This window comes from Gracilinanus agilis, chromosome 1 (assembly GCF_016433145.1).
Source record: "Gracilinanus agilis isolate LMUSP501 chromosome 1, AgileGrace, whole genome shotgun sequence".
NCBI lineage: Eukaryota > Metazoa > Chordata > Mammalia > Didelphimorphia > Didelphidae > Gracilinanus > Gracilinanus agilis.
This window is the reverse complement of record NC_058130.1, coordinates 713,384,017-713,401,897: the sequence shown is the minus strand read 5'-3', so window position 1 is coordinate 713,401,897 and position 17,881 is coordinate 713,384,017. Positions and strand designations below refer to the sequence as shown.

At 42.3% G+C, this 17,881-nt stretch overlaps 1 protein-coding gene across 1 annotated transcript; it reads right to left on the bottom strand.

Annotated features, from left to right (window-relative positions):
* Positions 1 to 372: 372 nt before the first annotated feature.
* On the bottom strand, positions 373 to 13,533 carry ACER1 (alkaline ceramidase 1). Its single transcript, XM_044685202.1, has 6 exons — positions 13,441 to 13,533; positions 3,263 to 3,377; positions 1,996 to 2,137; positions 1,784 to 1,921; positions 835 to 969; positions 373 to 556 (listed from the first exon to the last, which is right to left on the bottom strand). The coding sequence occupies exons 1-6, from the start codon at positions 13,531 to 13,533 to the stop codon at positions 373 to 375; spliced, it is 807 nt and encodes a 268-aa protein (XP_044541137.1).
* Positions 13,534 to 17,881: the final 4,348 nt, after the last annotated feature.

Below are 17,881 nucleotides of genomic sequence, written 5' to 3'. Positions count from 1 at the left end.
TACGACATTTCTGAGCTCTGAAAGAGAAAATGACTTACCCAAGGAAAAATGGTAAATTAGTAACTGAACCAAGATTCAAACCCAGGTCCTTTGACTTCAAATCCATTGTCCTTTCCATTATACCCACAAATGTTAGGGACACCACTGCTGAGGACCCCTTCTCATCTATAACCTCCCCAGATATTTCCTTTCCTGGAGGTGGTGGTCCCCAAAACATGGGAACAAAGGATCTTGAACCCTAATCCTGCTCTCTTTAGTTCCAGAATATTAGCCAGACCAAAAGTAGCCTGAGGTCTCTATCTACTGGACAGAGGATTCCTTCCCTAGCCCAGATATCTCTACACAGACCTGCTATTCCAAGTCCTGGGGCCATCAGTAGCTCTTGGACTCATTGTTGGCCTTCTCATCCTTTACGGTCACATAAGGCAGCCCCAGAATCCATTGATCTTGAGGCCAGTAATGGATTTCCAGAAGGACATCTTGCATCTCATAACGGCCATCCACGATGATTACAATAGCTATTATATATGGAAATGCCATGCTGATCAAGATGTGCCTAAAGGAGAAGGTAAAAGGAGTGAGGGCTTTCCTAAACCTCCATGAATTTGCCCCTTGCTGAAGATTTCCCATCCCATAGAACTCCCCCCAAACTGCCACAATCCCCAATCCTCCTAATTTCCCTTAGAACCCCTGAAACCTCACAAACCCATCCTTCTACCAGCCTCCTTCTCATAGGCCCCCTCCCTGGGACTCCTCCATATTGGTACTTTCAAATTGCTGAGGCCTCCTAAGGGACTCCACAACCCTTGACCCCTGTCCCAGGTTGGCCCTCACCAGAAACTGTGCAAATAGGTGAAATCGATCCTTCGAAAGAAGGGGCAGAATAGCCTGTCACAGATCCAGGTGGAAAGAGCCATTGCCCACAAGATAACTGCAACTTTGATCAAATGATTCACCTTGGGATAGTTCCTAGAGGCCAAATAGAGGTGTAAGTTAAATAGCTCCAATTCTCAGAATTACCCCACCAGAGATAAAGGCGCGGAGCTCCTGGGTGTGCAAGAGGATGACTCCCTTCTATGTCTTGCCTGAGTTTGTTTATGTGTCGGAAGGGGTGGAGACAGGGGGGCATAAGAGTGTCTATTTGTCTCTTCACCCTCATCTGTAAAATGCTGGGAGGTGGGAGAGGTAGATGGAATGAGCTCTTGGTCTTTCCAACTTATAAATCTTAGTCTAACCTGTTTGTTTGATAGAGACCCAAATTGGAGAAAGGGGCTTGCCCAAGTCACATAGGTAGGAAGTGACAGAACTGGGGCTAGAATTCAGGTCTCCTGACTCTGTGCTCTTTTCCTATACCTCTATTTCTGACTCCCTCCCCTTTTTTTTGTTTGTTTTGTTTTTTAAACCCTTACCTTCTGTCTTAGAATCAATACTGTGTATTGGTTCCAAGGCAGAAGCACAGTAAAGGCTAGGCAATGGGGGTTAAGTGACTCGCCCAGGGTCACACAACTGAGGCCAGATTTGAACCCAGGATCTCCCATCTCTAGGCCTCCCTCTCCTTTGGGCTCTGCCACATCTCAGAACAATGAGGCATCCCTCCTGCAACGCTGTCCTCATGTCACTTGCTCCTCGGTCTTTGTCTCTGTGTTGGTCTATCAACCAGGTCGGGGGATTTCTGGGTTTGGGTTCTCACTGCACACAGGTGTGGCCACTCCATCCCTTCTGTGTTTCCTCCCTCCTCCTGTCCCCTCCCTCAAACATCAGGCTAGATGGACCAAGGCCTCACTTCTTGTACTCTAGTCTGGTGAAATAGCAGATGTGCAGAGCCATGCAGTTGAGCATGTAGGCATTAACCACAGGCTTTATGAAGGCCAGGAAGGTGATGACGACCGAGGCGAACAGGACCAGGCAACAGAAGAGGGACCTGTAGGCCAGAGGGAGGAGGGGGTGAGACAGGGTAGAGAGCAAAGGCCCTGGGCTGGCTACCTCCCTTTATACCTGTTCTCCTTCAAGAAAGCAGGAAAGTAGCAGCGAGGAAACCAGAGACAATAGCATGTCGCCATCAGCCAAAGGATGGCCAGCTCATCGAGGATTTGCCCGAAGAAACTCAGCGTCATGTGGAAGTACGCAGAGAACAGACCTAGAACCATCAAGATTCAGGAGTCTGCACTTACAGGCTCTTCTTGCTTCTCAAAGAAGACTTTTCTGATTCCCATTCTTTCCCACTACCCCAACCCAATCAACAATTCCTATTCACTGGAAGAGTAGGAAGGGGTCTGGGTAGCATTTCCAGACAGGACAGATCCATAACACTGATAGCATCATAGAGCTTTTAGCTAGAAGGAACCTTAGAAATAAATTAATCCAAGATCATTTTATAAATTAGGAAACTGAGGTCTAGGAAAGGAAACATCACCAAGGCAGAAAATGGCAGCAAAACTGGGATTTGTATAGAGGTCTTCTATTCAAATTCCAGGTTTGTTTCCATTACACATATATCTAAGCATCACCTGCTTGGTTCCAGGGACCCAAGGACTTAGATCAGTGATTCCCAAAGTGGGTGCCACCGCCCCCTTGTGGGAGCTGCAGCGATCCAGAAAGGTAGTGATGGCCACAGGTGCATTTATCTTTCCTATTAATTGCTATTAAAATTTTTAAAAAAATTAATTTCAGGGGGCTAAGTAATATTTTTTCTGGAAAGGGAGCAGTAGGCCAAAAAAGTTTGGGAACCACTGATTTAGAGAAATATTGACTACCTGCCTCTAGAGCCTGGGAAACTCTGATCTATGAGGAACTGAGGGTTGGGGTGATATTGTCTAGGGCAGTGATGGGCAAACTGTTTAAAGAGGGGGCCAAAGGAAAGGAAATGTTCATCTGTCAGTCTGTTTCTAAGGCAAATCTTTCAAAGTTTCATTGTATTGTATCCTACTCATTAGGAATAATGTCCGTGGCCTGAGAGAACATTTCAGGGGGCCGCATCTGGCCTGTGGGCAGTAGTTTGCCCATCACTGGTCTAGGGGATGCCAGAGCCAGAATGATGGGGGCTGGGGATCTGAAGATCAGGAAGACACTCACTATGAGACCCCAGGAACAAGGATATACTGACCAGAGGATCCCAGACCAGGGAGACACTGACCAGGAGCAGGATATAGGCAGGGGGTCCCTATGTTGGGGAGACACTAAGAAGGGGCTGGAGAGCGAATGATGAGAAGAGCCTATAATCAGGGAGATGACCAGAATATTCTGGGGAGTGAGACTATCATACCTACTAAGATGAAGAGGAACCAGACCAGGTGTACCTTGAGGGAGCGTTTCTGGGCATAAGGATGCATGAGATACATCATGAGTGGTCCAAAGATGAAGAAGGGCACATTGCTGATCTGTGAAATAACAACCAAGGTCATGGTCAAGACCCAACTGGAAAATCTTTCCATTCACCTATCACACAAAACAGAAATCTGCCTCTCAAGCTGTCACTTATGTCCCAAATCATCAGCTGCTGGCAAGGTCTATCTCTCCATCCCTTCTCCTTTTCAGACTCCAGAAGTACTTGTCAGTGGTTTGATGTCACTGTAGCAGGAGACTTCCATGGAGGGATCTGTGCTTGGTTCTGTCCTGTTTAACATTTCTCTAACAGGTTAATAAGCTTTTTTCTGATATTTTGCAATTCAGACTCTCTCCTGCCCCGCTGTTCCCCACTCCTGGGGCGATAAATAGTCTGATGTAGTTTATATCAGTGCTTTCATGCAATACATATTTCCATATTCCCTACGTCATGAGTGTCCTTTGTTGTAATCTCTTTATACTATTGGGAAATGACTTGTAATTGAAGCCTTTGGCTGACAGAGGAAATGGCCAGAATATATTATCAGAGAAAACGATCGGTCTTCTGTTGCCTTTCCCTGACACAGCTGGTAAGAAGAATAAAGCTTTTTGACCTGATCTATACTCTAAAATTGTGAGCTGTGAAAGTTGCTTTTGTTGTTGGGGCAGCTCGGTGGCATAATGGATAGAGGGTCAGATATGGAGTCATAAAGCCCGAGTTCATCTCCAATTTCACACACTAAACAGTGTGACCCTGGACAAGTCACTTAACACCTCTGTCTGCCCCGATTTCTTCATCAGTAAACCACCTACCTCACAGGTTTATTAAATGAGGTAATAATTATAAAGCATTTAGCACAGAAGCCAGTGCATAGTATGTGTTTTATAAATATTAGCTGCTGTCCTCATGAAAGGATATCACACTTAATGTCAGGTTAGAGCAGTGGGCTGAATTTAAACTGATGAAACTGAAGAGAAACAAATGTTAAGTCTTACATGGGGTAACAAAATATAAATTTTACAAGTACAGGATGAAGGCAATTTGGCTAGAGAGTCATTTATCTGAAAAAAATTACTGAGAATTTTAGTGACATATCAATTTAATATGAATCATCACTATGATGTAGCACCCAAAAAAAAAATAATGTAGCCTTGTATTGTCCTGGTTAATTCCCTTAACCAGGGTCACACAGTTACTATGTAAGGCAGAATTCAAACTCAGTTTTTCCTTGCTCCAAGATTATCACTCGATCCACTGAGCTACCCAGCTGTCTCACAGACATGAACTGGAACAGATCTGTGGTGACAATGGCGGAACCACTTCATTTGGATGCCATCCCCACAGTGCCCAAAAAGTACTACGTCAAGATGTGCAAATGGTAGTCAAGGGGCCCCAGATGAAATTGGGAAGAATGACTGGACCTATCAAATACATTCAGAAGGTGGCTCAGTGGGTAGTGTCAGGCCTGAAGCTGGGAGGTCCTGGGTTCAAGTGTGACCTCAGATACTTCATAGCTCTATGACTCTGGGCAAGTCACTTAACTGTCACTTCCTAGCCCTTACCACTCTTCTGCCTTAGAACTAATATATAGCAAAAGGCTTCAGACATTGCCTTGCTATGTAACCCTGAGCAAGTCATTTAATTCCAGTTGTCTAGTTCTTACCACTCTTCTGCTTTGAAACCAATACTTAGTATTGGTTCTAAGACAGAAGGTAAGGGCTTTTTAAAAAATACATTCAGAAAACATCCATGCTGGAGGAAGCAACATTTAAAAGTCACTCAGGGACTGAATTTCAGGATATCTCAAAGAAGGGGAGACTTCAAAAGACCAGAAGAGATCACCCTGAAAAAGGTGACTTGGGAAATAGCAACTACCAATCCATATGCCAACTTTCTCACCTCTAGAAAATCTTTCTGAGAATAATCTATGAAGGTATCAAGGACATCCTTGGTGAAAACTTGGGACCAGATGAGATAAGCTTTTGTAGACATCTTTCTACAACTGATCACAACAAACCAACAAGTGAACACAATAAAAGACACGTTATTTTAGTTTTTCTGGATTACCAAAAAGCATTTAAACTAGTGGCATAAAATAGAGCTTTAAGAGTCTTTCAGAGCAGCTAGGTGACTCAGCAGAATAGAGATCAGGACCTGGAAATGGGAGGTCCTTAATTCAAATTTGGCCTCAGACACTTCCTAGTTGGGTGAACCAGGGGAAGTCACAACTCCAATTGTCTTCTCTTCTGCTTTGGGACTAATACTTTTTATTGGTTCGAAGACAGGAGGTAAGGGTTTGTTTGTTTTTGGAAAAGTTTTTCCTCAAACAAACTATCTTCCATGATTACACTGAAATCAGGTAGGATTGTATGGCAGAGAGAAGCAAATTCTGCTTCCTGCCTCTTGACAGAGAGCTAATGTCCTAGAAATGCTGAATGACTTACATTTCTGGCATGGCCAAAGATGTAAGTTTGGTTTTCAAAGTTTGACCATATTTATTTGTCACAAGGAAGGGAATTTTATTAGGCAGGATGGTCAGGTATGGGAAGGGGAGGGGGAGAGAGAAGAGAGAGAGAGAGAGAGAGAGAGAGAGAGAGAGAGAGAGAGAGAGAAATGATAGGGATGGGGATGACCAAAAAGGAAATAATCAAACATTTAGAAAAGTAAACTCAAGAGAGCAGAGGGATGTTTAGAGATGCAAACAAGCAGGACATTTTGGAACTACTGTATTAAATTTATTATGTACTTTTAAAAAATAACCCTCATGCCATAGGACTCCTGATTTCTTATATAATACTTTTTCAGCTCTTCTTCATTTGGGAAATGATCATATTTTCTGCTCATCAAATTTATATTAATAAAAAAGAGAAATTGTTTAAATACATTTCATGACACATATGACCATAAAGATAGTTTTCTTCAATGGTCTAATATCAAATGAGGTATAAAATAGTTATACCCACTAAAAGTATTTCTCAGTGTCATAGAAAATGTTTTGCTAAGTCCAAATAAAAGAAGTATTGTTTTTTGATGAGAAGAATCTCAAAGTGCTCTTATTTGGAGATGACAATGGATGATTAACTAAGCCTCAGAACACCATGAAGGTTTACCAATGGAATTCATAATCATTTGAATGGCATTGCCCTTAACATCCCCACTGGGGAGAAAAAGTGAATGGAAACTACATATTTCCCATTTTATAACATGAATTCCATTGAATTAGTCTATCGGGACACAAATCTTGAAGAGGCACTACTAATGGAAAACAAACTGAGTCTAGACTGAATAGAAAGAGATCAGGCTAGATGGGAATGGCAGAACACTTTTAGTGATGCTTAATCCCTTAACCAAGATATCATTTTCTGATGCTACCACTTGCCTGCAAGCAGGTCACATTTATAGGTTTTCCAAAAGGCAATAAAAAAGATGCATGATGAGTTCAAACAAGCCACATCATGTTTCCAGTGAAAACATGTCATTGAGAAAACATATGCATAATCAAACCAGAGAAAAGCTGAAGAAATGCGCCTTCTTTCTTTCTTTCTCCTTTTCTTGAAGAGGTGGGAGTCTGTGGGCACTAAACATTTGCTTTTAGTCTTGGTCACTGTGTTGGTTGTTTTTAATATATAACTGTCTTTCTTTCTTTGTTACAAGGGAAAACACATTATTATATTTAGAGGGTGGGAGAGGGTGAGTGGGTGGAAAGGCAGGTGTATTTGGAAATGTAAAAAGGTATCATTAAAATATTAATTTAAATGGAAAAATTAAATTATAATATTTGTGATCAGAAAAGGAGATGGGTGAGTCTAAGAGATATGGATAGTCTGAGCACTGCACTGGTATCCAGAGAAATTTGAAAAGAACAAGAGGAAGCCCTGCAACGCATTTGATCCTCAGTGAAATATTTATGTAAAAATCTGGATAAGAATCCCATATTATGAAATGGGAATGGGTTGGGAAGCAGCAGAGGCATCCATGAGATCCTTGGTTTGACTCATGTTATATGCTAGGCTCTGGGGAGGGGAAAGGGCTGTCTCTCTTCAGAGATGAACAATGCACAATTTCCTACCTCTGGAAGTTCATAGTTCCAGGATCCCTTAGAAGACCTGCATGCAATCAGTGCTGGAGGAAGTCAAAGGACAGGCGTGCCCAGAATGGGTGCTCAGGAAGTTTTCCTGGAAACCTGGGTCATCTTAGCCATCTTCAGAAGCTCAGCTCAAGCCTCACCATTTTCAGAACCTCATCTGTAATCTTGTTTTGAATTCTGAAGTCACATTTTAAGAATATTGAAAACTTGGAGAGTATACAAAGAACAAACTGCATTGGTGAAAGGACCAGAGACTATGCCCCAACAAGGATTAATTGAAGGAATTAGAAATAGTAATAGCTCTATCTACCAAACCAAAACAGGAATTATATGAAAACAACTACAAAACACTTTCCAAACAATTAAGACTAGATCTAAACAATTGGAAAAACATTGATTGCTCATGGGTATGGTGAGCTAACATAATAAAAATGACCATTCTACCTAAATTAATTTACCTATTTAGCGCCATACCTATCAAACTACCAAAAAACTTTTTTACTGAATTAGAAAAAACTATAACAAAGTTCATTTGGAATAACAAAAGATCAAGAATATCAAGGGAAATAATGAAAAAAAATGTGAAGGAAGGGGGCCTAGCAGTACCACATATTAAACTACTATAAAGCAGCAGACATCGAAACAATATGGTACTGGCTAAGAGACAGAAGGGAGGATCAATGGAATAGACTTGGGGTAAATGATATCAGCAAGACAGTGTATGATAAACCCAAAGAGCCCAACTTTGGGGACATGAATCCACTATTTGACAAAAACTGCTGGGAAATTTGAAAAACAATATGGGAGAGATTAGGTTTAGATCAACATCTCACACCCTACACCAAGATAAATTCAGAATGGGTGAATGACTTGAATATAAAGAGGGAAACTATAAATAAGTTAAGTGAACACAGAATAGTATACTTGTCAGATCTCTGGGAAAGGAAAGATTTTAAAACCAAGCAAGAGTTAGAGAAAATTACAAAATGTAAAATAAATGATTTTGATTATATTAAATTAAAAAGCTTTTGTGCAAGCAAAAACAATGCAGCCAAAATCAGAAGGGAAACAACAAATTGGGAAAAAATATAACTAAAAACTCTGACAGAGGTCTAATTACTCAAATATACAAGGAGTTAAATCAATTGCATAAAAAATCAAGCCATTCTCCAATTGATAAATGGGCAAGGGACATAAATAGATAATTTTCAGATAAAGAAATCAAAAGTATCAATAAGCACATGAGAAAGTGTTCTAAATCTCTAATAATCAGAGAAATGCAAATCAAAACAACTCTGAGGTATATCACCTCACACCTAGCAGATTGGCTAAAATGATAGAAGGGGAGAGTAAGGAATGTTGGAGGGGATATGGCAAAATTGGGACATTAATGCATTGCTGGTGGAGTTGTGAACTGATCCAACCATTCTGGATGGCAATTTGGAACTATGCTCAAAGGGCTATAAAAGACTGCCTGCCCTTCAATCCAGCCATACCATTGCTGGGTTTGTACCCCAAAGAAATCATAGATAAACAGACTTGTATAAAAATATTTATAGCCACGCTTTTTGTGGTGGCAAAAAACTGGAAAACGAGGGTATGTCCTTCAATTGGGGAATAAATTGTGGTATATGCTGGTGATGGAATACTATTGAGCTCAAAGGAATAATAAACTGGAGGAATTCCATGTGAACTGGAAAGACCTCCAGGAATTGATGCAGAGTGAAAGGAGCAGAGCCAAAAGAACATTGTACACAGAGACCAATACACTGTGGTAAAATAGAATGTAATGGACTTCTGTACTAGCAGCAATGCAATGACCCAGGACAATTCTGAGGGATTTATGGAAAAGAACGCTGCCCACATTGAGGAAGAACTGCAGGAGTGGAAACACAGAAGAAAAACAACTGCTTGAACACATGGGTCGAGGTGGACATGATTGGGGATGTAGACTCGAAACTACCACACCAATGCAACTATCAACAATTTGGAAATAAGTCTTGATCAATGACACATGTTAAAACCAGTGGAAATGCACATCGGCTATGGAGGGGGAGGTGGGGGGGGTGAAGGGGAAAGTAAGAACATGAATCATGTAACCATGTTAACTTTTCTAAAAAATAAATATTATTAAATGTTAAAAAAAATAGTAATAGCTAACATTCATTTATATACCATTTACTAAGTGTCAAACACTTGACAAACATCACTTCATTTAATCTTCACAACAATCCTGGGAGGTAGGTACTATCATGATCTCCAGTTTAGAGCTGAGGAAACTGAGGCATAGTTAAACTTGTCCTGAGTCACACAGTTAATGCCTGAGAGAATTTTAATTAATTAATTGATTGATTGATTGATTAAATGAATTAAAATTCGGACTTTTTGACTCCAGGTCCAATATTCCATCCACTGAGCCACCCAGTTCTCCCCTTGATGGTAGCTGGGAATATTCCACTTAGAATGTAACACTAGAATGGAGAATTGCCATACAAAGGGAATGGATTTGTTCTGCTTAGTCCTGAGGACAGAATTAGCTGTAATCTTTTAAAGTGAAAGAGCTGACTTCCTATAAGGGCTGACTGAAACAGAAATGTGTATCCTTAGAAGAATGAGAGTTTCCTGTCACTGGAGGTATTCCAGTGGATGCTGGTTGAATACTTGCTGGAAATATTGCCAGGGATTTCCTGCATTAAGTCAGAGTTGGACTCCATGGACATCCTTTAAGGTTCCTCCTGACTTTAAGGGTCTATGGGCTTCTTAGGAGTGAGGATCATCATCTTTTACCTTTCTTTGTATCCCCAGTTTAGCACAGTGCTGGTACATGATTTTTGTTCTGGTGGTTCAGTCAGAGTCATGTCTGACTCTTCAGGATTCCGTGGACCATAGCTATCCATGGAATTTTACTGGCAAGGACACTGGAGTTGTTTACCTTTTCCTTCTTCAGTGGCTTGTTTGGCCAGACAATCAGAGGCATAGGATAGACTTGTTGACTGGCTGGCCTGAGTACTGAAGCCCTGATGTATCTCTTCTCCATCCACTTTCTCAGATCTTGTCTACATGATCAGAGATAACCATGGCTGACAGTTCAAAGAGACCTTGGGAATCATTAGTTTATCTCATTTCACAATGAAGAACAAGACGCCCAGAAAAACTAAGGAACCCCCTAAAAGTTACGCAGCTGGGAAGCAGCAGAGCTGAAATTAGAACTCGGGTCTTCCTACTGAACCAATATTGCTTCTCATTGTCTAGTATGACTCCTGGTTATATTTACTCTAGCATCTGATTTAATAGATCCTTGATTAAAAAAAAAAAAAAAGCTGTCCCAAAGTGTTCCCAGTGGTTCATGCCTATGATTCCCAGACTCTGGCTCTCCTTCTGCTTTTCTACCCCAAGCCTTTTCTGCCTCAAGGCCAAAGGTGGAATTGGAGCTTCAGAACAACCTCAAAGTGGAATAAGCTGCCTGGGTAGGTAATGACAGGAATAAGCTCCCTGTCCTCTAGTAGAGATTGGAAGAGCACTATTGGGAATATGATGGAGGGAATTGCTGAATGGGTATGCATTCTGGCCCTAGCTCTTTCATTAATTTACTAGGTGATCTTGGGCAATCCCTTCTTCTCTAAACCGGGTCATCTTGATTATCTCTAACATTGCTTCTGGCGCTAAATATGAAAGTTTTCATAATCTCTTAGATGCTTTTTCTGTAGCTACTGAGACTGAGCAGGGCTGGGATTCTCTTGCCAGCCCTGCCTCCCTCCTCTGTCTCTAGCAGGAATGCCAAGGGGCATGGAGCCTCTCCTGCAAGAACAGCACAGGAGCCACCAAGAACAAGGGGAAGATTGCAGCTGAGCAGGGAGGCCCATCCAGCAGCCCTGGGATCTCAGATCTGTGATGCTATCAGGCTTCACTGGGGCATGTCCCAAGCCAGCCTCCATAATCTCAGATCTAGGTCTGGTCTACAATCTGATGCTCAGGCTCAAGCGATTTATAAACACTCATTTCTTAAGAATGTCATTCAAGGGGGTGGAGGGGTACAGCTGAGTGGCTCAGTGGATTGAGAGCCAGGCCTAGGTTCTAATCTGGCCTCAGACACTTCCTAGCTGTGTAACCCTGGGCAAGTCACTTAACCCCCACTGCCTAGCCTTTACCACTCTTCTGCCTTGAAACCAGTACACAGTAGTGATTCTAAGATGGAAGGTAAGGATTCTAAAAGAATGTCATTCAGAGTCCTTTGTCACTGTATCCCCCTTATCTCCCACCACCTTCTAAACTCTTCTCCCACTAGATGGTCCCCCCACACTCTAAATTTAGCCATGCCTCCCTCCTCACTTTTTTTTTCAGGCTCTGTTCCCTTTCCAGAGTCCCGCTATCCTCACTGATTCATAGGATTCAAAATGTTTAGTGCTTAAGAGATGATCTGGGCCAAGTCCTTCATTTTATAAATGGGTAAACTGAGACCTTGGATAGAGAAGTGACTTATCCAAGGTCACACTGTTAATAAATGCAGAGAAAAAATAAAGAAATAAAAATAAGAATAAGTGCAGAACTGAGATTTGAACTAGGTTCTAGAATTCAAACTCTAGTCTCTATTAAGCAATGCTGCCTCTAAAAGTTGAAGGGTCTCACTGATCTTAAGTCAGTGAAGTTAATCTTCTATCCAATGCAGAATCCTCTTTCATAGTCTTCTTATTAGGGGAGTCAGTCTAAGGGTTGCTTGAACGCTTTCAGTGAGCAGGACAGCCCTGTCCTCTGTGAGGCAGCTCTACTATTGCCCTCTAACGGTTCCCATTTACCCTCTCTGCTCCTGGTTCTGCATTTTGTGCATTCGGGGCCATCTTCTTGTCCTCTCCAAATTTCACCAGTCCTCCAAGCCCTTCCTCCTGCAGAAAGTCTTTTCTGACTATTCCAGCTTCCTGTGACCTAGTCCTCCTTCCTCCCTCCTCTGAGCCCTGTCTGAGACCTGCCTCTGGCCACCAAGTCTCCAGGTGCCCGAAGATTAGAGTACAGCTGGCTCCATGCTACCCATTCTCACTGTTGGGAATACAGTGCATACTATTGCCAAGCTCTGTCCTATCAACTGGAACAAAGGAAGACCTAAAAGGTGGAAGGAGAGAGGAGAGATAGGAGAGAAGAGAGTGAGCAATAACTGCTCACTTCCTCTCAAAAAATTTAAATTTCAAGTCCTTGCCTCAACAACCCCGTGAAAGTAGTGCAAGTGATATTTTTGTCGCCACTTTACAGAGAAGGAGAATGAGGACCAGAGAGAAAATGACGTGTCCAAGATCACACAGATAGCTTAGAAATGAGTCAGGTCCTAGAGTTAGGTCTCAAATCCGATTTCCCCACCATCTACCTGGCCCTTAAAGTGTCTCTACTATAACCACCAGGACTGAGGTGAGAGATTAAAGGTTTTGGAGGTTTTCCCAAAGTCCAGAGATAATAATAATAAACAGTTCTAAGGGCATCTCTGTGAACTGCCAATAGATGGAAAGGGATTTTGCTAGCTTCAGGTGAAGCTAACAGAGGTCCAAAGTAAGCCAAAGGGGTCATCCCCTATTCCTGGTCCAAAAGACTGAAAAAGAAATTTCCCTAGATATAACTGAACCTCCAAGCCTCTAATGCACCCTGGCCTCAACACCCTGTATAAAACTCACAAAATGTTAGAACTAGGAGGATCGGACTCAGTAACTTCTACTGGCCATTCTAATTCTAACTTTTTGTGATTTTATGAGAGAAGGTTTCTCTGAGAGGGAAAGAATTTGCCCAAGGTCACACAGCCAATGAATGAATGGAAGGGTTAGGATTAGAACCCAGGGCTTCCTAATCCCATTCTAGTGTCTTTCCCACATAACTGTTCCCCACACCCAGCTTAGTACGCCCCCTTATACTCCAATCCCCTCCCTGGCACCTAAGAGACCCAGGTGAGATCAGGATGCCCCAGAGCCTGAGAAAGTCTTGGGAGACAAGTCCTAGACTTTCTATGTGAGCAGCATACTAAACCCCTACTACCCTCCTCTCCCCACAGCCTCACCGTGTTGTAGAATTCAGCCACCAGCTCGGAGTACTGGAAGTTCTTTTCACACCAATCAATCTCGGAGCTCTGATAGGAGAATATGCTAGCCATGTCCCTTCTTGGTTGCCTTTGGGCATGAAGGCAGTAGCAGGTGAGTCTCTTATAGATGATCAGTCAGGGAGGAACCCATTGGGAGGGACCAAGGGAGGCGGGCAACGATGGAAAACTGGGCTTGACAGACAGCAAGAAGAAAAACCAGATCTTCTGGCTCTATCCTAATTATACCAATACTTCAGAACTAAGCAATTCTAGGACTATGGGATCTCACTATGGGGATCTCATTCTATGGGTCTAGTCAGAAATCAGGACCAGGAGTCAGATGAGCAGCAAGGGAGGTAGATGTGAGAGATGCCATGGGAAAGACCCCTCAGAGAGAGTCATAGAATCTGAGAATTTAGAGCTGGAAGGGACCTTAAGTATCCTCTAGTCCAATCCCTCTCATTTTCCAAAGGAAGAAAGTGAAGCCCCAGGAAAGTGACTTTCTATCCCTGGTTATAATTTTCTGTATGTTTTGTTAATGCTTGTCTGTATTCATGTTATTTCTCCCCGATAGAATATAAGCTCTTTGAGGGGAGAGCCTTGATTTTGTCTCTGTATCTCCAAGTGACTAGCACAGCGTCTGATACATGGGAAAGACCCTCCATAAATGCTTTTTGAAATAACTACCAAAAAAAACAACAACTACCAAAGAAACCCTGAAATTGAATTCTGTGAAATAATACTTTCCAAGTCTCGCTTGGAAGAAGATAGTAGAATGTACCTCACTCCAAAGGTGAAGGATTATGGGTGTGGAAAACTACATAGGATGTCAAATTTGGTTAATGTGCTCATTTTGCTGAGTTGTTTTGTTCATTGTTATAAAAAATAGTTCTCTCTGGAGGGAGGGAGATAGAAAGGAATATTTGGAAATGAAGGTGATATAAAAACAACATTTTAAATTTTAAAACATAAATAAAAACTTCTGGATGAATAAAGAATGAATGAGTGAAGAGTGGGAAGGGAATTGCTCCAAGGTAATAAAGTCTGCCAACAACGTAGGCAGGCCAAATTCGTAGAACAAAAGCATTTTGTTTTCTTATCACTTCTTAGAGATCAAAAGGGGGAAAGTCTGAAGAAAGGGAATAAATTAGCTAAGGTCACAGCTAAGGCCAGTGGCAGATCAAGGATTTGACCCCTGACTTAGAATGCAGTTCTTCTTCCAGAAGGGACCTTTGCCAGAACCTTTGCTTAATATTCTCCCACAACTGGCTGGCTGTAGCCATGGACTCTCTCTTCTATAATCTTAGTTCTCTGTTCTTTCTTCTCCAACTCTCCTCATCCTCAAAGAATAAATACTCAGTTTCATTGCCTGGGCAACTCCCAGGAATATGACCCTAGTTGGACAACTCATGGCTGCCTCTAGAGTTAAAAAGTGCCTTTGAGGTTTATGTACTAAGTAAGTATCCTTTGAGATCCCTCAATATACTAAAGTCCTAAAAAAACAACCTTGAAATCCTAGCATTATAGAATTCTGAGTTGCACAGGGCCTTGGAAATCACTTTCTCTCCCCCCCTAGTTTTACAAAGGAAGTGTCTTGGGCTCAAAGAGGTTTCCTAGAGCGTTCCAAGTGAAAGGAGATTCTTGTAAGGAGAGAAGGTACAATGCTGGGCCCTTTTCCCCCTCCCATCCCCAAATGCCTCTGGCTCTTTGAAGGAAAGAGGTGCCTCTTCTTGTTTCCACAGCACTGCTGCCCTGAGTGATCTCCAACCAGACCAGATTCCCAGCACAGAAAGGACAGACAAGGGGTGGACCAGTGACTGTTACAGTGGAGTCACTGCTGCTTTGGGCCTCTTTGGGGTTGGTGCCATTCTTGTTTATCTCAAAGTCTAGTTTGGAAATTCTTGTTGATCACAAGTCTAGAGTGAAGAGGGGGTATAGAATGGAAGATTTCGAAGAATTTATAGCCCTTGGGATTATTCAATGCACTTGGAGCACTAAAGACCTCTTTTCACTTCAGTAAACTCCACTGCGAAATGATAGAGTGCCTCATTTATAAGGTCCTTTTCAGCTGTAAATCCTGTGATGGAAAGGCCACAGGTTTTAGAATCCCTGCAGGATCTCAAAATATTTAAATCTCCAAAAATCTTCGAGCTCATTCTGGGGCTTGGATTGGGCAGGGCCTATTGCATAAGTGTTGTGTCTGCTTGGCAGAAAAGGGGTTTAGGCAAGAGATTTCCTCCCTCCCCTCCGGTCCAAGCTCATTTGCCAATTCTCTTGGTGAATAATTTCTGTCAATTCTCTTGATGAATAGTTTCTCCCCTAGGATAGAAGCCTCACCCTAGACATGATAAAAACAGAGAGGAGTTAGGGCTTTTTCTATTGATTCAGTTGGCCTCCCTTGACCCTTTTCTATGAATCCCTAAGACTTCCCAGGCTCTTCTTCCAAAGCCCTACTCTACCCACCCTGAGACCTGGGACTGAAAAGGGGTGCTGAAGACTTTTTTAAGGCACTGTCAGGCAGAGAAAGAGAATTGGCATTAAGTTTACAAAGGCCGGGGTAGAAGTCCCGGCTTTGTCACTAGCACCCACCTACAGGACCCTGAGCATACCACATTTCTCTGAGCCTCAAGTTTCCTTCTTTGGAGAATGAAGAAGTTTTAGACTAAATGAAATAGCAATAAGATATAATGGAAAGAGTTTGGAATTTGACACTGAGTAATGTGAATTCAAGTAGTGACTCTTCAAATTACTCTGTGGTCTTTGGAAAGCCTTTTCTCTACTCTAGGCTTGAGGTCTGCCATTTGTAAAATGAAGAGATTGGATTTGATCTCTAAGGCACTGCCAGCTCTGTCACTATGAGATTCCTTGGTGCTCTTGGGAAGAAGCTAAACTTTGAGATTAACAAGTTCTTATGCAAGCCACCCCAAAGTTTAAACCAGTTTCTAGCTACTCTTATTAGTGACTCCTGTGCTTAACTTTATATTGGAGTGGGCCTCACACATACACACAATTTATATATGCTTCTCTAGAAGCTGGGGCTCTGACCCAGCAGGAGCTGGGCCTGCCTGAAGAGGTCACCAGCCCATAGCACTAGGGAAAGAGAGGGAGAGGTACCACCTTCCTTCAAAGAATAGGCAGGAGACATGGACTGGAAAGGGAGGAAAACTTTGGGACTGATCTTTTTCTCTTGCTTGAAAAGTGGCACCATTGCTGGGATCTCAGTGTTTGAAAAAATGAGATATTTGTGCAGGACCTCTAACTTCCTTGACCTGTGAATAACTATCCTTGGGGACAAGACTGCCCAAACTCAGCCAGGAAAGCAACAGAAAGCAGGGTAAAAGGCAGACAGTTTTAATCTCAAGTTTGATCTATAATAAAAAAGGGGGAAAAAGTAGAGATATGTTGTATCATAGGTATGGAATGAAGCACCCCTTTTCAAACATGGTCAATGTTTGGGTTTGTTTTGCTTCAGTCCTTTCCTGTTATGGGGAGGATTCTTTTAGGAGATGAAGGAGAGAGAGGAAGGAAGGAAGGAAGGAAGGAAGGAAGGAAGGAAGGAAGGAAGGAAGGAAGGAAGGAAGGAAGGGGAGGGAAGATGTGGATATCTGTTTGCTAATGCCCTTGTCTTGGAATCTCTGACTTCCTAGTCTCTGAACTCTGGGCAAAATAACTTGCCAGTCCACTATTAGAGAGCAATCCTAGAAGTTCACCTCTTGCCCTCCTGAACCTTTAGTAGCTACCAGGCCTTTCTAACCCCATCTACTTCTGAGAGGGTGAAAAGAAGTCTGACCGGAGAGTTTCATTTTTGGTTCTGCTACTTAATTTGTGAGACTTTGGGCAAGTTATTTCCTCTCTCTTGGCTTTAGTTTCCTCACTTGTATTGGAAGCAAGGCAGACCAGAGGACCTCTTAGGTCTTTTCTAGGTCCGTTCTATGTTCTGAGTGCCCTTCCAGCTCTGGCATTCTCCAATTCCATAGTTCTATGATTCTCTTGCTGATAGACTAAGATTTGATTTCCATTCATTTTCAATCAAACAAGAAGTATTTACTTCTTTGCCAAGCATTGTGCAAAATTGCAGATACAAAAAAGGGGGTGGAGGAAACCCTGGCTCTAAGGAGTTCACATTCTAGTGAGGAAACAACTTAGAAATAAGGAGGTACACGTAAGACATTGACAAAGTAGGTAAGAGGTAATCTCAATCTCTAGGTACATATAAAATATTGACAAAGTTAGGTGAGAGGTAATATCTCACTTTCTTTTTTTGTACAAAAGGGGAAAGTACTAAGAGGTTAGAGAATTAGGAAGAACGTCCCAACTTTGAGCAATCCAGTGAACCTGGGAGGCAAGGATGAAGGGCAACCGTCTTCCAGGGATGGAGTTCAGCCAGTGCTAAAGCAAAAGGCACAGAGGTGAGAAATGG